This window comes from Kickxella alabastrina (genome assembly GCF_025024165.1).
Source record: "Kickxella alabastrina strain RSA 675 chromosome Unknown BX661scaffold_16, whole genome shotgun sequence".
Lineage (NCBI taxonomy): Eukaryota > Fungi > Kickxellomycota > Kickxellomycetes > Kickxellales > Kickxellaceae > Kickxella > Kickxella alabastrina.
In genome coordinates this window covers 275,896-296,220 of record NW_026251487.1, presented here as the reverse complement: position 1 = coordinate 296,220, position 20,325 = coordinate 275,896, and the positions used below count along the sequence as shown (strand labels likewise).

Sequence of the window (20,325 nt, the reverse complement as noted above, 5' to 3'; positions counted from 1 at the left end):
TTTTAACAAAAATTTTTAACAACAAAATATATACAACAAACACAACCCTCTTTCTTTTTTTCTTTAACTCACTTTTTGCTTAACACGCACTGACTAGTTATCTATACACCAGCTACATAAACAACTTTTTTCTACAACAGCTTTTTATTTTATTTTGCTTATTTACTTAAATTCAAGTCCTTTCCGTACGTTTTAAATGTCAAAGACAAAGTTTCCGCACCCTTCAGCACCAACAATAGCAGCACACAGCCAGACCAAAAGGACCACATCAACCAGCCCCACAGCCATTAGGAAACCCACACAGCCATTACACCAGCAGCAGCAGCGGCGGCGGCACCCGGGCACTGGAGGCGGAAAGTGCCTCACTGCATTGGCAGCCTATGGCGGCAGCGGCGGCCATTCTGATAGCGAGGAGCTTAGCGACTACAATATTGACGGTGGCATGGCCGAATCGGGCGCGTTTGCAGTAAAGCCGCGCGGCAGTAAGGGCGGTCGGCGAGGTCCCGGACAGCACGAGATGCCGCTGTCCATTGAGGATGTGGTTATTGACGATAACGAGGACGAGTTTGATTTTCCTCGCGGCGGTATTGATGGCCCGCGCCCGGTGTACTGCGTCTGCCGCAGGGGCGTCATATCCGGCGAACGCATGCTTGAGTGCACCGATTGCAAAGGTAACAACAATTGATATGATTTTTTTATATTGTTTTTAATCCTGTGGCCTGGCCTAAATTTTTCTCTTTTTCTCAGCCATGCCTTGGTCTGGATAACGTATACAGTTTATATTTCTGATCTGAATCGCACTGGCTAAAAAAAATTGTACTTATTATTTTTAAATTTAGAGTTATTCCATGGCTCGTGCGTGGGCGTGCCGCTGCATTCAATCCGCGAAACGGCACCCCCGTATGTCTGCGAATCATGCCTCCAGCAGCATCCACGGAGAAAGCGCACTCCGGGGACCATTCTGGGCGTGGGAACCAAAATCGTGCCGAAAACAGCACCGAAGAAGAGCAAGAAGAAGCGCACCACAACATCCACGTTCGACGCCAACAACGATGATGACGAAAATGACATTATTTATTTGCGTGCAGCGGTTTCGCCACAAAAGCCGCTGCTGTCGTCAGCGATTGTCGATCCGACAGGGCCCGATGAGGCTGGAAAGGCTGCCGCCGGCGCTGATGATGGTTCTAATGTCACAGCGACCTTTCCACTTCCTGCTGCTAACCAAGCTGGTAAGTTTTGTTGGTGTTATTTGCTAATGATTTTTGTTTTGTCCTCTTTGTTAATATTGCTGCCGTTGTTGTTTTTTATTTCCTTCCGCCTTTACAACAATTTTTTCATCCCCCGCTTTCATACGTGTGGGTATTTGTTTTACCTCATGAAATACTTTTTTCCCTCACCCCCCCCCCCCACGCCAAACTTGAAAGTTCGGCGCTACATATATACTCTCGTTTAATACAAATGGCGCTGGCCGCCTGGCTGATTGTACCACATCCCCCCCACCTCACCGGACAGTGTCTGCAGTGGGGTCGAGTTTTCGATTTATTTTGCGAAAAGGAGCAGGAGGTAGTGGGGGTGAAGGCCTAACTTTCAACTTTGTGTATTTTATGCATTTTCTGTGGCCGGTTTCATCATTCTGTCTCAGGTTACTGGTTGCTTCTGACTTCTAGCTTAATTTCCATTTTTATTTGTCACCAATGCCTCTGTGTATTTGTCTGGGTCTTATTCTATCATAACTTTCCATCGTTATTAATAATTTGTTCTGTTTTTCCATTTTTTTCCATTTCACTATTTTTCTTTTTTTCTTCTTTTTCTTCTTTAAAAAAATAGCACTGGCCGCATTCATGAGCGCAGCTTCTGGGGATATGCTGGATGACGATGACATTTGTCCCATTTGTGAAGACGAATGCACATGTGGAAACTCCCGCTCGTCCAACTTTGGTGCCGCCAGCACCTTTGCATACCAGAATGACGATCTCAACGATAAAGGCAATGGCGGCCCACTAATGCCGTTATTTCCCCAGGTTTCCATGCCTGCCAACTTAGCAACAGCAGCAGCAGCAGTGGTTACAATTAAAAAGCGCGGATCAGCGCCCAAAAAGATATCGAGAAAGTTGGAATCGCGGATAACAAACCCAGTTGCTGCCACCAAGGCCCGGGCAAAGCCGCGCGCCAAAAAGGGAAAGGGCTCTGAGAGAAGCCTCATTTCGCGACTGGTCAACGGCATGGGCACAAACTCTGCGCTTCAATCGGATCTCCTTGGCAGTGGCGATGAGGAAGAGGGTGTTGAGTACGAGCTCTTTGAGTCCGGCAGTTTGTCCGGATTCCCCGACGCCACAGTCTCCCTGACCAGCAGCGATGACGAGGATTTTGAGTTTGCTGCGTTTCCCTCAGCAAAACCTAAGGCCAAGGGAACAAAGGCGCCTAGATCAGTGGCCGGCCGCCCATTGAAGAGTGCAGCGGGTAGTTTCACCCCTGTTTTTGCTGACATTACAACACCCTTGCCGCAGACAAAGGCCACAGCCAACCCCACCAAGCGTGGCCGGCCACCGAAATTAGCCGCTGCCCTGGCGGCCACAGCCAACAGCGCGGTATCCGGGGCGAGCAGCTGGGAAAATAAGAAGAAAAAGAGCCAGCCAATTGCCCAGCAGCTACAGGACCTTGTCGTGTCTCAGGTGTACGAGGTCGACGCCACAGTTATCCGCGGGCGGGACCGGCGGCAACCGGTCAACAAGCGCGGGGTGTCTCCGATTCGTGCGCCCAGCGAGGCCCTGAGCGGCGAGGACGAGTTCGTCAACATCACAGACGTGACCAGTGACACCAGTGCTGACTACCCCAGCGAAACCGAATTTGACCTCCCGAGCACCCAGGACAAGGAACCGTCTATACGAACAGTGTGGAGCGACACCAACTCGCATGCAATCGACGGTGACGACGACGACGAGGACATTGAAAAGGCCGAGGAGGCGTATCTGGCACAAATGCAGGACAACGATTTCTCCTCGTCGAGCCTCAGTGACTTGGATGAGGAGCGCTTAGCTGGTATTCGCCGCGACCGCGTGGGCGACCTCGATCCTGATAGTGGAGATGAGAGCGACTCAGAGAGTAACAATGATGAGGGGTCCGAGAGACTCCACGTGCGGCGGCGAAAGCGGTCAAACGTGCGGCGGCAGAGAAGCCGCCTACGCGACTTTACAACGGCTATTTCTAGCGCATCAGACTCGGACTCGCTTTCGGATATTGGCAGTCTCAGCAGCCTGTCATCGAGCGACGAGGAGTCGGAGTCTGACCAGGAGCTGACTTTCCGCGAGGCTCAGACTGAAGAGGAACGTGCCCTGGTAGAGTACGCGGAGTCCGGTGATGACCGCGAGGACGCCCTACTGAGTATGCACTTGGACCAGCTACGGGCAGTGCGCAATGTCATACATGATTGCTCGTCGTCCCCGCTGCTCGAGCACGCCGGATCGGGATCCGAAGTGGCTTCGGATATTGACATGGACATGGAGATTGCGTTCACCTACTGCTCGCGCAGCACTGACGACAGCAGCGATGATCTATCCGACGACCTGATGGAGGGCTGGGGCACGGACGCTCGCAGGCGCTGGGAGGCCGAGCCGGGATCGAGCAGCGACTCCGCCTTGAGCGAATCCAAGCTCAATCGGCTGCGGCTTAAAGGCGACGAAGACGAAAACCACAGCGACCTATATTCAAGCGACTCCTACGACGAGTTTTACACCCGCAGTGCGTTCCTGGATATGGGCAGCGATGATGGAGATGACGCGCAGGAGGACGCCATGTACCCGTCGGGTCTTGATCTGGACAGCGCGTCGCTCGCATTGGGCGTGGCCCTAAGCATGGAGCAGCAGGGGTACTCGAAGGAAGACGCCGCCGCCGCTGCTGCGGTTGCTGCTGCAGCGTACCCGGGCGCGGGCGCTGCTGCAAATGGCAACTCGGTCGACGACATGCTTGGAAAGCAGGTGGCGATGACAACCATCACGGCGTCGATGAACGCCAACGGTGAGGCCGACCCGATCGACGGAATTATGTCCATCAAGTCGAGCTCCACTGCCAGGGGCACTTCGCGCATGGCAACAGGAACGCACACGCCCTATTTGACTTCGGAGTGGCGTGCGGCGGCGGCGGCTGTGGCAGCTGTATCGTACCTGGACACCACCAAACCACCGGTTATATCATATGTGCTGCCCAAGGACCTTAACGAGGCGCGGCATCCGAGCATTGCGCTGGCTGCAGCTACGGCAGCGGAGGCGGAGGCGGAGGCTGATGCGCTTGTTGCCGCTGTTGTAGAAGCAGCTCCAGCTGCACTGTCTGTTGCAGATTTGTCGGACGGGTGGAAGATACAGGGTAATTATGCTGCGACTATTGGAAGCAACGACTCGACCACGGCTGGGCTTCAGTTGGTAATCGATAATATTACGGGGTCAGCAGCGACCACGGCCAACGCTGTTGATGTCGACAAGCACGATCATGAGGTTGCGGACGAAGACAATGACGAAGGCGAATATGAAGATGAAGACAGCGACGAGGATGCATACCACCCGACTAGCAACACCAGTGGCCACTCGGTGGTGCCGTCGCCAAAGTCTTCCATGTCAGAGTCCGCGATGCTGCCGAGCGCATTCACCTCGCAGCTGCCAAACTCTTCGTTTTTCAAGCCCCTGTCGTCGATCTGCTCGCCCATTCGCCGTACATCGTCGACAAACACCGCCGCGATCCAGTCTGCCCGGCGGAGATTGAGCGTCGGGCCGGCCTCAGCTTCAACAGAGCCAATTGAATCTGTCGATAACATGCTGTCCCTGGGCTCCGGGTTTGTGCCAGGCGCACCACTGGTGTCGCTAGCAGAGGTGAATGCGGCATTGAGCGCTCTGGCTGAGCAGTCGACGTCGGCTTCACCTGTTGGTGCCACCTTCGGATTATTGAAGCGCAAACTGAGCGAGAGCAGCATTGGGGAGTCGGCCACAAACGAGAAGCGTGTTTGCGGAAACAACATATTTGCTGAGATGACTGGCGAGGCTGCGGATGTTGTGGTGGACCAGCTTCCGCTTGACATGTCGATGCTTTTTGCGACCGGAACAACGAGCAGCGACATTGCCAACGCCCTCTGCAGGCCCCGTACGCCGCAAGATGTCAACCCAACTGTGGAAATGGGTGCTGGCACCCCCATGCGCAGCGCTGTGGGCATATTTCCTGTCGACCACGATGCTGAGGACGACATTGACAGCTGGATGATGAGCATGGATCAGCTGGTGGACACGGACGCGCTTCTAATCAAGTCGCCGCCGCCGTCCCCTGCGGATAGCACAGCCGGCAGCATGGATGCGGGTGGAATGGGCCATTTGCCGCACATTGGATCGGTCGGCGGCCGCATAGGCGGCACAATGACAACTGGAAGCGGCACGGACTTGTTTGCGCGGTGGGATCGCATCCCGGTCAACATCTTCCGCCGCTCAAGAGCCCTGGCGTCGAACCACCGCAGGCAGCTTTCCTCGGATGACATGCTAGGTACAGCATCGTCGCTGGCGCTCACGGCAATCAAGTCCAGTCGCCAGCGTCGCACGCTCATAAACACCACGCTCCTGGCGCAGCACACTCTGCCCGCAGAGGCCGCGATGCAGCAGCATGCGATGAAGCTGGCCATGCGCAATGGGCGGCGCGGCCTGCGCAACCCAGAGTTGCATCTTTCGGGCATGGCTCTGCCTCCGCCACCGCCCCCCACACCCTTGTCCTCCGTTGCTGGCAGCGCCCAGCGCGAGACGGTCGACCTGAGCAACCCTGCAGCGCTTATCTCGCCTATGCTCATGCTCCAGCGCAACCAGTACAGCCAGAAGGCTGAGAATATGTCTGCAATGGGAATGATCCAGGCAATGAGTGCGGGAATCTCTGGTGTTGACTCTGTCAACGGCGCAGGTGTGTCTGGCATAGCGCGGGCAGATTCACAACATGAGAGGCACCAGCAGCTTGTGGCTTCAGGAGCTGTCCCTGAGCCGGGCACGCCCTGGGAGACTCTGAGCCAGCATTCGGATCACTCCGAGGTTACTGCAGCTTCTGCTGAAGTGGCCAGACTTGCTGATAGCAGTCGCATGGACACTGGTGCTGGTGACTCGGGTGGGATGTCTAAGGACCACATTTTGGACGGCATGCATGATGTTGATATGGCTGGGCTGGGCGACGACGGCGGCGGATGCGGATATGCGTTTGGGTGGCTCGAAGACGACGAGGATCTGGGGCTGTTTGCTATGCCCGAGTTGTCTACAGGCAGCAGCCGACAGCAGCCTAGCATGACGATGGTGCTGGCTTCAACGAGTCCCATGCTGATGCCATTTATGGCTGGCGGTGGTGCTGGGTCTGGCTCTGGCGGTGGTGCTGGTGCTGGTGCTGGTGTTGGCGGCAGTAGCAGTGGCGACTTTGGATCTGAAGCCCACCATCTGTAGCGATGTGACGCCAGCATTCTGCCACGCGCGCAGGGTTTTATATGTCACATATATCATCACGAACTTTACTTTATTTGCACTTAGAATCGGAATGGTCTCGAATACCAATACGCCAAAACATGTACTTTTTCACGATATACAAATTTATTATTTAACCTTATTTATTTATTTTTAACTTTTATTTACTTTTGCAACAACAACAAACCATATCTAGTAAATCTCGTCGAATGGGCGTGTATCTGTGAAGCAGCTTTTAAAGACCTTATTGACTGCGGCCTCAGCATGCTTGTCAGACTTGCAGTTGGGGTTTTCCCGGACAGACAGCGCGGCTCTGCGCTTGACGCAGACCTGGTGATGCTTAAAAAATCCTAAGTTTCCGCGCATCATCTCCTGGAACCAAGTGCAGTCGCCGCTGAGGCTAGCCGCTCTGATCTCAGTGCATGCGTGATGCTCCAAGTTGTACCAGTCGATGTTGTAGTTTGCTTGATCGTACGCGTGCACCATTTCATGAGCAATTGTCGTTTCCAAATGGCCCTTGCCAAACAGCCGATTGTAGCACAGCTGAATGACACCGTCGGTGGAGAAGCCGCCGCTACGCATCTCGTCGCACTTCATGCACGGCATGTTGCTCTCGTCGAAGGGCGTTCCTGATTTCTTTAAGCTTTCGGACATGAACAATACCAATGGGCTGGTTTTGAGCAGATCATCGCGCCATTTTTCGCACGTCCGGCAGTCCTTCATGTCACTTTCGAACTCCTTGAGCACCTGACGCTCCTGCTTCTCACGCTCAGTCAGTCCCCAGCCAGTGAGGTTGGATACTGCCCGGCTCCAGTTGTTGAAGGTACCGCGCTCCTCGGGATTCATTGCTTGGTATTGCTTCTGGAATACTTTTGATCTCTCGCTGGGCGACAGAGTCGCTGAAATCGTTGTCGATGACCCGGGTGTTTCCATTTTTATATTAGTGTGGTTTTTATTAATTTATGAATGTGAATTAGCCGGGAAAAAAAGAAAAGGGATAAAGTTAAACCACTGTACCTGGAATTACAAAATGCATACCAAATCGGAAAAATGAAGCCTTGGTCATGATCGCCTGATTTGCATGGTTTAATTTTAATATTTTAATATATCTGCGAATCAGCTGTTAAGCTTTATAAATAACCCTTTTATTTTGCCTTGCTCGACGTGTGCGCACAATCATATGGAAGCTTTAAATGTTTTGTATCGTTTTTAGAATACATAAAGATTAAACAGACGCTTTAACATTTTAACAAACGGCCAGCAAATAGCAACAATAACTGCACCAATGGTTGCCGCAGAAGCTACAACGATATAAAATGCCTGAATGTCCACAACAACGCCAAACAGCCCAATAGCAACTTTTAATTGGTTTTTTTTATCTTTTGGATAATAATAAATTTTGTATATGTATAGTATACTTGTTATAATAAGAGGGAGGTGTATAAGGAGCACTAGGGTAGTAGTATTAAAATGTGGGGTATGGATTTATAAAAGGTTTTCTTACAAATGTTTCTAAAATATTACTAGCGCCGGCCTCGTCTTACATACATGCCTCGTCGCCTTTGTTGTGCACATTGTCAATTGTGCGCTTCATTGGTAAGAACTGGATCTTCTGCAAGCAGACCGGTATCTTGGCAAGTTAATGTTGTGGTTTCCGCGTGTATGCGCTCATGCGTCTGCATTGCAAAATGGGGAGCATGTTTGGGCATCAATGTAATGCCTCCCCAATTTACGCCTGCATGATCCAATTAGCGCCCTATCAATCGGCACGTAGGTGGAAACCTGTTTTGCGATTCTCAACCTCAACATCCACTTCCATATCTTCAGTCTATGCAACATACTGAATCATAATTTTATTTAAAAAAGCATAATAGAGTATAAAATGTATTGTATTATCAAACCAAAAAATTTAAATAATAAATAATAAATTTATGTGTCAAGATTATGTGATAACTAGTATGTGCAAAACATACTAAAATTTATCGTGGACATTGCCACATCATATAAAGCTCATGCGCTTGATTTTTGCATATTTGGCTATTTTGTCGTCGTCTCCCAGCCTGACCATACCAACATCTCCGCCAGGGTAGTATATACCATATTTTAAGGTGTTGTCCAACTCGTTTTCTTGGACAATTTCTTTGATAAAATTTTCAACTGTCGTTAATTCGGTAAAAGTACCGGAGACTTTACGTTTCGCATCCTTTTTATTGTTCAATTTAAAGTAATAAATTAACAATGGTTTTATCCGTGTTGGGCACAGATTTCCTTAATAGGAAATGCCCATCAGTTGCCCTTTTCCTTGTGAGTAGAAAGACTCACAGCCATAAAAAGGGCAAAACAACAACAATATTTTATGAGTTCTCGCTCTTCTCTTTTCCTAGTTTTTTAGAATATAGTTTTAATGACGCCTATTGAATTCACCCGTTAACAATCCGTATGGATTGTGATTTCCATTGTTGCTGCGATTTGATGTAGTTGATGTTTGGGTGTATGTTGAAACTGTATATGAGTGAACAGATTCTATAAAAATGTAAAATATAATAAAAATGGAGTGGGAAAACCCTCGTCTTTTATACATTTGGCATAAAGATGCTTTAGTGAAAATGCTCTAATTTTATAACTCAGAGAAATGTTGGAATACTTCCGGCATAAATGCAAAATAATTTTCTAACAAAAAACAACTGGCTGTACTCCAAAAAACGTGTTTTGTATGTTTTTTGTTAGTGTTAATTTTTTGTAGACTTCTTCAGTATAATGTGCAGGGAATATAATAAAATGCGCAGAATCCGCTTTATGCGCTTTGTCTAGGACACTGTAAAAGCATACAACCATCAGTCAGTTATATTAATGAACATATTTGGTTTATTTACTTTCTATTTAAGCCCTTCACTCGCAAATACTCCAAATTAACATTTTTTTAGAATGAATCAAATTAAGCTTGCTTAGTACTTCATTTGAATGATAAAAATGCATTTCAAAATAAAAATTGCTATCGGCTGCCGTTCCCATCCAAGTAGAGCAATAGGAAACTGGTGCAGGGCGTTGGTTTAGTGCAGGCATTTATTCATGCATTCTTTGTACTTGTGGTGGTGATGGTGGTGGCCATGGCAGCGCCGATCACACTGCTTCCACTTTGGGCTACTTTTGTCCTCTGGCCCGGGAATAGGATTGGGGGCTGCCTCAGCGTTTGCAAGGGCCTCAGCATACACAGTGGAAATGGCAGTGACAGTAACAAGGACAATAATAGTAAGCGAGAAAAACTGCATATTCGAGATGGTTTTGTTGCTCAATTAAATATGGGTTATGTGAAATGACAAAGATGTCAAGAATTATTTGAATGGTTCTGTCAAAAATGAATTCTTTTTATACTTGTAAATTTTTAGTAAAAAATGCCAGCAAAAATATATACCGCTACTTTTTGTGCTCTATAATGTCCGGAGGGCAATTTCTACACACTGATAAATATTACTGTAAAATATCAACATGTATGCTTTTTTGGTAAAGAAAGCCAAAAAATGTATTGTACCACAGTTTAATAAATGTGTGCACAGTTTTTTGACAAATTATTTGTTTTTAAATAGTCATCTCTAAACGCTAATTTTTTGCTTAATGTGCATATATTGTTACGCAGCCTGAGGATATGGAGGTAGACGCTGAGAGCAAAAATCACGAGACAGATTCTCGTCAGCTCACAGATGGATCTGATATGGGCCAAATCACAGGGGATCAAATTAGGCACCACAATTGACATCCGGACATACTGCCTGTCCCGAAATGGATGTGCTGGGCGCAAGAATACAGACATGCCAATTATGCCATATCAGAGACCCGGGTTACTTTTATAAGGACTAATTCTCGCTAACGGAGCACACGACTGCCAGTGAGTGCCACAAAGACAAGGAGATATATATAAGGCAAGGCCGGCGATAATAGCACTTTAGAAACACTAGTAATAAAAACCTTTATAGTTTCATACCCGTCTTTTAACACTATTACAGTAGTGCTCCTCACACCCCCTCTTACATAACAATATCTATTTTATATTTATTTGTTGTCTAAAAATTGAACAATAAAGTCCAAAATAAAAAGTTTAATAAAAATTCAATAGATGTTGAATAATTGCACACTGAAATAAGAAAAGTGATATAATAGTGCATATGTTGAGCAGGCCGCACTGCCGGTCTTGAAATCCATAAATCCGTGCAAATTGCTGCAGATATTTAAATTAAAAACATATTACAAATGGCTTTTTTGTTATAGGGTTTGGCAGTACTCTACATTTTGTTTTTGGGGGACAATTAATAGTATCGCAAAGGGAACCACGTTTTACAAGATTGGAAGATGACGTGTCGACTGCTGCGGCAAAGATGCCACTGGCCATAGCGAAAACTGCAAAGGTGATGACTGTAAACTTCATTTGTAAAATACTTGCTAATAAATGAATTGATATTTGCTAATGGTAAGGGTGTGTGGTAAGGTATCAAAACAGATGGTATGAATGCCAGTAAAAAAGCTGGCTATTTATATGTGGATAGATGCGGGCAACATGAAAATAAGTTTGGCTTGTTTGGAGAGCATCTTTGCTAAATAATTATTTTGTATTTTACATTGAGTAAAACAATATACAGATATTTTGGTTTCATTAAGTTGTGCACATATTAAAAACAATTTAATAACAACTGTAAGTGGCGCTTTTGCAGTGTGTTTTTTGTCCACATGTTTTTACACAAACATTGATTAACCAGTGTTTATTTCAATAAATTATCACAACTTTTTTACTATCAAAATAATTGGGGCATATGTTTTCAATGTGTAGAGGCGTATCGGACAATATGCCAGGTGATATTTAATTTGTAGGATTTTATAAACTAAAACTAACACCCGCTGTTTTTGTTGCATTTTGATTATTCAATAGCTAGCAAATCAAGGCTTTTTATAAATTAGCGCGAGAGCCAGGAAATATTGATATAGTTGCTTTTGTTTTACTCAAAAAATGAGGAAAATATGGCTGCAAAGGTTGAGCAGCGTCATTAATAGGGTCCTTAAAATAATGTACCTGTTCGAATAGTTTAGTTTTGTAAAATAAATTAACTATTGAGGCAACACCAAGCTAATTGTCAAACTTTTGCCATCAGGCTGTCAATATCTAGAGCACAAAAAATACAATGCAAATAATGGCAGAATGAAAAATAAAGCACCAGACCCAGCCGCAAACAACAGTTTTCTTACATTCGCGTTGCTATTTTTGAGCTGCACTAGATGCGATTTTGCAGAGCAGGCTGTATAAATGGGTTATATATTATCTACACAGGGAATATGCCCATCTCGATCCTAACGAATAGCTCCTAATTGAATGTATCATTAGCTGTACACTCTCCAATATTTCCTGTTTTTTTAACAAAAAGCTGAAGCATTTTTTTCTGCAACAGCTTTTTGCTGTAATGCTCTCCATATTAATCGCAATCCAAGCGAATGTCAATACAGCCACATTGTTTGTATGCTTGCTGTCATCTCTTATTTTATATTTATTTTTACCAACGCTCTCTTATCAACTAAATACCAAAAGCAAACGCAGATTAAGCTGGACAAGTGCCCATAGTTGTACATGTGTTTCTGTTTGATGGCTGTTGCACATGATCAGCCAAAACACAGACTAAATCAGTGGCTGCAAAAGTGCATGCAAGCTGAAATTATGCAATTTGATATTCTAATATTATCTGATTTTTTCGAGCGATATTTACAAAATTCATTCTCTTGGCTTTTTCAGTCTAATTTTTCTAATTAAATTTTCAATGGAAATTTTGGGTGTGGTATGTACAGTGGTTTTATTTTCTGCCATGATGAGCGGCAAAGACAAAAATTAGCACAGTTAAAAGTAAAGTGCCATCTAAAAAGCATCGCCGCGCAAATTATAGCTGTTTAGAGCCCATAGAGCATCGAGTGCGAAATGTCGTTGGACGCTCGGAGATATTTGCAACTGGTTGTCATGTCTTTGGGCTTGGTACATGCGCTACTCTTTCTAGCCATGCCCGTGTTGTGATTTTGTGAGGAGCCCATCCAGACGCTGGCAATCCGGAGAAGGTATACGAGTAAACCCCGCCCTCCTCCCATTCCGCTGCCTCTGATTTCAGGTCTTAGGCGTGTCACCAGCCGGATTCATATTGAACAAATGTTCTGTGGGCCCCCGTATATACCACAGTTACGGGTCTTACGGAATGGAACCGGCCCGATTTTTATTAAAAACCATGGGTCTATTTTATCTCCAGGTTTTTGTTAGGTGTTTTGTTGACACTCGTATATACCCCCAGACATGACATTGATGAGACCAGTTGCAGATATCTTACCGAGTGTTTACTAGACACTTATTTTTGTTGTGCGCGAATGAGCGTGACTGTGGATGTGACTGTGACTGTGGCAGACAGCGGCTATAATATATGGGCCATGTAATGCAATGGATGATGCTGCGCGAGAACTGCTGTATATGTGTGTGTGATCCCCTCCTACAAAATTTGTGTATTGTGAACCGATAATCCATGTTGAAGTCGAAGTTGAAGTTGATGCTGCTGTGTGTGCGCGCGTGTACCGTAGTTATGCCGTTGTAATGTTAGAAAAATGTGTGTAGTGTATTGGAAAAAAGGTGGTAGTATTTTAGAGGAAGTGGTGGTTGTTGGGAGGGAGATAGGGAACCAAAAAATATTTGGAAAGTGGGCGCTCTTTTTATACGAAATGAGATACTCGAATGGATGGAGGAGAAAGGCAGCAAAAAAGGCACTGTCGGTTGGGGAAAAGAGTTGGAAAAATAAAAAATTCAGTGGGTTCTTTGTGTTCCGCCAGCCTGAAATATTTTTGTACTCTTTTTGCGCACCAAGGGCTTGCTTCGGGCAATGAGACACCCCAAAACTGCCGAAAAATGGCATAAAAATATTTTCATATGCTTGAATAAAACGGGGTTACATGGCATTTTGCTTTTTTCGGAACAAACAATGCAAAGCCATTTGCAAAATACAAGCATGCGGTTGGCTATTTTTGCAAGCCGAACAATAAAATTATTTGTTTTTTATGAGCGAGGCTTGTTCCAAAAATTAACATGTACATTTATGAACCCGGGTAAGAGACCCAACATGAAACACGAACAATTGCTATTTGAACAGACAATTGATGACTCTCAAAAAACAGGCACACTGTTCCGTGACAGAAAAGTAAGGGGTAAGTGAGTATAATACATGTGTTGCATTTGTTTACGGAAACTAATATATTTTTTATTTGCCAACACTGCCCTTTTGTTGAAAGAAAGCTTGGAAACAAAGCATTGGACGCCATAATTTTGTGTTTTTTTGATTTCTACCAGAATAGTGAAGAATGTATTTCTCTTACAAACTAAGAAACAGCGCAAATGCGCCGTTTTGACCAGGCAGAAAAACCATTGCACATATAAAGCTGATTAACGCAATAAGACATTTGCTTCTGCCTGTTTTCTGGGTTAGTAGGGCTGTTTGTTTGTTTGTTGTGATTTTCAGTGACTGGTCGAAAAATAGCTGCAATGTAATGATCACGCAGTTACTTGAATTTTACAATTTCAAAATAGGCAAAAACAATTTGGCTGTTTTGTACAATTGGATGTTTCATTTGATTTAGAAAGATAGATAATAATTGCAATAGCTTTGTTTATATCTTTTGATTCAACTTGCCCAATTTGTCTACTTAAATTAGCTTTACAAATTATATATCTAATTAAATCACTCAAGGCGTAAGATAGGCGTGAGGCTTTTTGTATGAACATAGACATATACTGTGCAATCCTGACGCACAAATGTAGGCAGGCTTTTAGAGCAAGTGATTGCCAAGTATTTTTTGTTGCCATCATATTTTTCTTATTTTTTGCATAGACCATCTGAACAGGTTTTGCAATGCACTGTATTGCTTTTATTTATCTTTTACATTCTTATATTTTTACTCAGCACATTGCTAAGGTACTGGAGACTTGTTTTGCTTGAACAAAGTATGTTTACGCAGCTAGTACCGCTGTATTTATTATGGCAGTAGCCAAAGAAGTATATAAAATACTTATTTTAATCAAGCGCTCGTCTGTCGACAAATTGTTGCCAGTAAAGTCAACTAGCGCATACTTTACCAAAACGCTCTCAACTATCAGTTTTTTGAATGAGAATATACCACGTGATTATAACACATCCACCAATAAATTATGTTCTGTTCTTAGCTTGTCTTTGACTTACCTTATTAAAATATGCTGTCACAGTTTAATTTCTAGGTTTAATAATTTAGAACAAAGATAATACGGATGCCGCTTTATCTACGTTGGAGATAATGCCAGAAAGCATTTGCTTGAATATCTCACTGCATGGAGAATACAGAACTTGTGCAAGTAAATATATCAACTTGTCTACGGGTCTAAGCATACGATCCGTTCGATTTGTCAATGTATACTTTCTTTGTTTGAGATTGGCTGTATGCCAACTAAATAAAATTGTATTTCACGCAATCTTACCACCAATGGTGTGTTAGAAGTGGATTGATTCCAACAGTATTCTTTTTTAAGCACACATACTTGACAAAGCCTGTGTCTGAGCCCCCAAAAGGCAATTGTCCTGAGGGATCACCTGGGCTGACCACTGTCTTGACTTGATTCTTAAAAACACTGTAGACAACACTTGAAATAATGCATCCCGGGTTGAATTATCGGTTCAATAAACACGCGACTATTAATTTAATAATAAGCAAACATATTGTGACCATTTTCCGCACTAAATTTATATATTAGTTTAAAAATAAAAAATAATACAAACAAGCGCTAGATACTTGGTTTCCATTCGGTGGGCAAATAGGACGTGCACACGTTAACTTTAAAACAGCACCAGCGCATGCACTGCTGGTGTCCCAGCGACCCGGCACGCCAGTTGCACTGCTGCCATCTCCAGCTGCCAAATCCACCCTGCGGCTCGGCAATTGCTTCGGGGGCGGCCTCGGCTTCAGCAAGGGCATCGCATAGGCATCGGCGCGCACGACAGCGGTGGCAAAAACAGCGACCAGGGCAAGAGTGCTGAATGAGAAGAACTGCATTTTAAAAGAATCGTGTTGAATAAAGTAAAGTTTTCGGTTGTAAGTAAAAAAAGAACAAGAGTACCTAAAGAACTACCAACTGAATACTCGAGAAACCGTGTCTTATTTATACATGCATTTTTAGCAATAATGGAAGCAGCATCCTGTACATGTCATTGCTGGAAATGATTCATCCTTTTGTGAACATGCTTTTAAAGCGCTGACATCCAATGCTACGCGAATCAGTTTGTGAATTGACTTTAACGATCTTTGCAATATGCCAAACCTAACAAAAACAATTGACAGCGATATTCAACAAAGATACTATGTGCTTGGTAGTGGAGCTGGCCAAGATGAAGCTGTAAGTTTGTGTGAAAACTCATTCACTTTTCCAACCCTGCATTTAATTATTTATGCGTCTTTTTTATTTTAATTTTGTATTTGTTTAACAAATGGGCAACACATAAACAAATTTCCAGTATGTTTCTTATGACACAGCAAAAATCAAAAGTACAACTTGGTTTGTGCGTTTACTGAAAACCAAGTCGAGCTTACAATGTATGAAAATAGGTTTGGTCAAATAACTTGTTCTTTCAATTGTAGAATAAGCGGATCAAGCAATTACGCATGCCTTTTTTATTAAATCCAACGCACTTCACTTGTAGTGACGTGGCCACAACAATGCTCCAAAATGAAAAATGAAAACAAAAAGAAAAATATCACACGCACACTTTTGTATTGCCCATTTATTTGTTTTTTATTCCCTTTGACAATTTATATTCTACAATTCATTTGCTTCGAGGTTTTTAGTTTTTCAATTTAGAGATTGCGCACCACGCGAAAGATTGCATTTCGGACGCATTTTTCTTTTGACAGTACTAGTACCAGCTTTGATCTCATTTGGTCTTTGTATTCGAGTACTCTTTGTCCGCGTGCTTTATTTATTGTACAGGGTTTTTCCTGAGTCAGGCACATGCGCATTTCTGTATTCCAGCAGGCGTCTGTCACGCTCGCTTCGTTGGTCGTATTACTGACAATGTCTTCAGCGGCTAAAGCGACTTTGCAGAGCCAGCTGTCATCGCGGAAGTTCTCCAACGCGCAGTTTTCCAACGCATTGAGCGGGTTCCAGCTCTCGCGACTAGCAGAAGCCTCGCAAAAGCAGAGATCCTGGCTAGATATTCAAAAGGGCGAACTCCTTGCGCCGTGCTTGTCCCGCGGCAAATAGGATCGCCGGGGTACCGAGCCGCGCAAGGGTTGATTGTGGACACTTTGGGAAAGCTCGGGTATGCGATCTCGTGGGATAACTTTACAGCATCCACTCCAGCCGGAAACGTGAAGATGGCCAATATTATAGCCACGCACAACCCGGGCGCTGCCAAGCGACTTGTGTTGTCGGCGCACTACGAGAGCAAAATAATGATGGAAGGTGACTTTGTGGGCGCAACGGATTCGGCAGTGCCGGTGGCTTTGATGCTGGATGTGGCCCGCGGTCTTGCTGACAAGATTGATCAGCTGACTAGCCGCGACCTGAGCCTGCAACTGATCTTTTTTGATGGAGAGGAGGCATATCACGAATGGACAACTACTGACTCGATCTACGGAGCACGTCATTTGGCAGATAGCTGGGAAAAGGGGCCGGACTCAGCAACTGTCGCGGCGCTTAGCGGAACCACACAGCATGTCCCTGAACTGCAGCGCGTTGAGTTGATGGTATTGCTAGATCTGATTGGTGCCTCCACTACAGCATTTGTTGCGCTTGAATTGCCCACAGCAGACCTTTTTATCCAGCTTGGAAAGCTCGAGAAGCGCCTGCACAGCGCTGGGCATATTAGCCGCACGTACATGGACATGGCAGTACAACCTGGATCGAAGAATATTGCAGATGACCATATTCCATTTGTCCAGCGCGACATTCCCGTGATGCATCTGATTTCGGTTCCATTCCCCGAGGTGTGGCAACACTCGACGACAACGCCAAGGCACTGGACCCCAGGGTGATTGCTGACATGAGCATCATCCTACGCTCTTTCGTGGCCAGCTACATGCGGTTGAGCGTTTGACGAAGGGGACAAGGCAGACCCACAAGAATTGGGCCGTTGTCTGAGGAGAAATCCGAGCCTGATATTACTGATGATGTTAGCGACAACAGTAATAACAACGATGATGCGATTCTTGCGGGTGATGGCCCTGACCACCAGAAGGCTAGCAACTTTCCTGGCACAGGCCGTGCTGTCTTGTCCGACATTGCTTTTTTTGTTCGATTTGTCTCTGTGCTATTACTAGGCACTCTTTTCCACATTCTCATATCCAGATTTTTGAGGTTGTAAACTGGTCAACGTAAAACGAATAAACGCGTTGTGGTGAATGTATTGCTAAAATAGGAATGGATTAACCTATTTGTATTGCTGCACACTTGGACACACCCTAAACGAAAATCGTTATCATTCTAACAATGTGTATCTCTTAAGTTGCCTGGATGCCTGTCTGGTTCCCATTATTGGATAAAATGACCCCATCCTTCAGCTGTTATGATAAAGTGTAAATTTGCATAAATGAATTGTCTATTGTAAAGATTAGTACTTTTCTACCAATGAAATATCGAGCTGAAGCGCTGAGGGTATTACTAAATTGGGTGGCTGTGCAGTGAGAGTAATTAGTCCACCAAAATCGTTAACAAATTCGTTGTGATCGTAAACTGAAGGCAGGTTATAGTCATCCGTGGCGGCACTCCTGCGCGTCGCGCCAAATATTGTCACGCCGCCAATGTCTGCCTCCAGCATATTCTGCATGATCTCCTGCAAAATTGGGCCTACCCTGCTGTTCTTGGGCTTGCGTCTCTACGCTCTGAAAAGGTAGAACAGCAAGCATGATAGCATTATCCCGCCAACCGAAGCACATACTCCAATAATAATGACGCTTTCTTAGACAATCCATCCTTGTCGTCTACAAGTCGATTCTGAACTCGACGGATTATCTGGTCGTTGAGTGGTGTCTTTCGCCTGCTGCAAGTCTTGGCTTGCGTACTATTGACCACTCGCTTTGCGTAAATACCACCGACCAAAGTAATCCAATTGAGATCATTCTCTTTGGGGCTTTCCGTAGGAAAGTCAATGCCAGGTTTAAGACAGAAGCATTGCCTCTATTTTTAAATATCTGAACTTTGCGACCAGCGTTATCGGGAGAGGTTATTATACCAGAGTATAAAAGTTGCGTTGAGACTCAAAATTGCACAGGCCATCTACGCTTTCGTATATATGCGAGTGACTGTAAATTCCCGCTAGATACTGTGAGCCGGCTATAATTCTGTATACAACTCTTAGGGTACTTGACAGAGAGAGAGCGTTTTGTTGGCCTGGCCGACCAGATCAGCATTGCATAAAAGCCGTTTTTGTTAGCATCATACAACTCCGAAAATGACGTGCACATGCCGTCGTCGTAAGCTAAATATGTTATTGCAGCTGGGATGCTCCATATTTTGTTTTCAAAATCGTTGAACAAGCTCCGAATGTAGATAAGGGTTTCCTGATAATCACTCCGGTCAGGTGAAATGGGGTTTTCCAATCCAGTTTGTCCTACACGTTGTACTGGACAACTGCGATTTTGTTGGCCCGGCTTCTCGAGTTGTATTTGGGGTGTATTGTGATGAAGGTGACTGGGTAGCTAGATGTTTTCCCATTGATTCTGTTGTCAAAAATACAACGTATTCCGATGCGTTGTGGTCGGACACGCAGTCTGCGCTGACAAATGAGGTTTGGCTGTCAATAAGACCGAGGTCGCAGGAAGTGTTTTTTATTTTTGACTAGGACGCCAGCCTTATTTGATCAAACATTTGTGACGGCGTTAGGATCCACCTGCCGCGGAATGATGCAACCTGGGACAATGCTAAATAAACGAATAAGTATGCAACGCGCAAAATCATTGTGGTTAGATATAATATAATGCTTGTTTGGGAAAAAGAAAGAAAGAAAAGCAATTTTCTGATAAAAAACTTTTGACAGATACTCGTTGCAAATATTTTTCAATAATGAGAAAAAACCTTCAACTCGCATGTCAGCATTTACAACACGTTCGGATAAAACCTGCACAGTGTACGCATGTTTACTTGACAATTACAAAATAATAAAAACGCGTATCCGAATGATTATCGGCATATCGTATTTTAACATATCAATTTTATTTCGATGCGCGCTCTTCATCATACTTCTGAAAGTGTGTGCGCATCTGTTACATTATGATGCTTGTTTCTCTCCTCACTTTCTGCAGGGAATCTGAATAATTCAAAATTAAATATGCCACGAGTTCCATGTTTATAAGGCTGTGAATATGTAAATATTTTCAAATTTTAATATGTGACAAAGCTATGACATAACTTCGACCCTTTAAACTGTATTGCCGTCTGAAAAATATATTGTGCACAAGCCAAGCTATCAATGGACGACATTAGTAACAATAATAATACTATGCTTGTACGCAAACCATTTTTAGTAATAAAGCTGCACATTTTACTAAACACCCTGTTGAGAAGCACACAGGGGGCTTGCGACTCGGACCGGTGACCCAAGCCGAGACCCGTCGGCGCGCACAGATGTATCGGACAGACGTAGGACGTCAGCTCACGCCCTGATCCAATCATATCAATTGCAAAGCTGCGTGGTATTCATGATTGAACCTGATTATGTCAGAGAATAACAGCAGCAGATATTAGTGCAATTTTGAGGTGTATCAAATCGCATTGTTTAGATATGGTTATTTCTGCTGTTATTCGTTTGTGCATGTGCAGCGTAGGATGTTCTGCGCACTT

The 20,325-nt window shown here is 44.8% G+C and overlaps 4 protein-coding genes across 4 annotated transcripts; 3 read left to right on the top strand and 1 right to left on the bottom strand.

Moving 5' to 3' along the window:
- The first annotated feature begins 26 nt into the window (after nucleotides 1-26).
- Nucleotides 27-6,602, top strand: BX661DRAFT_225440 (uncharacterized protein). The gene is made up of 3 exons (XM_051538941.1): nucleotides 27-671; nucleotides 840-1,229; nucleotides 1,828-6,602. Exons 1-3 carry the CDS (start codon nucleotides 197-199, stop codon nucleotides 6,444-6,446), a joined length of 5,484 nt encoding a protein of 1,827 aa, XP_051390588.1. The 5' UTR covers nucleotides 27-196; the 3' UTR covers nucleotides 6,447-6,602.
- Nucleotide 6,603: 1 nt separating this feature from the next.
- Nucleotides 6,604-7,474, bottom strand: BX661DRAFT_184731 (Metalloprotease ATP23). The gene has a single exon (XM_051536579.1). It carries the CDS (start codon nucleotides 7,395-7,397, stop codon nucleotides 6,657-6,659), a length of 741 nt encoding a protein of 246 aa, XP_051390587.1. The 5' UTR covers nucleotides 7,398-7,474; the 3' UTR covers nucleotides 6,604-6,656.
- An 8,799-nt stretch (nucleotides 7,475-16,273) lies between these two features.
- BX661DRAFT_184708 (uncharacterized protein) lies at nucleotides 16,274-18,061 on the top strand. The gene is made up of 3 exons (XM_051536577.1): nucleotides 16,274-16,646; nucleotides 16,700-17,474; nucleotides 17,504-18,061. The coding sequence occupies exons 1-3, from the start codon at nucleotides 16,498-16,500 to the stop codon at nucleotides 17,582-17,584; spliced, it is 1,005 nt and encodes a 334-aa protein (XP_051390586.1). The 5' UTR covers nucleotides 16,274-16,497; the 3' UTR covers nucleotides 17,585-18,061.
- On the top strand, nucleotides 18,062-19,062 carry BX661DRAFT_206312 (uncharacterized protein). Its single transcript, XM_051538619.1, has 2 exons — nucleotides 18,062-18,376; nucleotides 18,450-19,062. The coding sequence occupies exons 1-2, from the start codon at nucleotides 18,288-18,290 to the stop codon at nucleotides 18,679-18,681; spliced, it is 321 nt and encodes a 106-aa protein (XP_051390585.1). The 5' UTR covers nucleotides 18,062-18,287; the 3' UTR covers nucleotides 18,682-19,062.
- The last annotated feature ends 1,263 nt before the right edge of the window (nucleotides 19,063-20,325 follow it).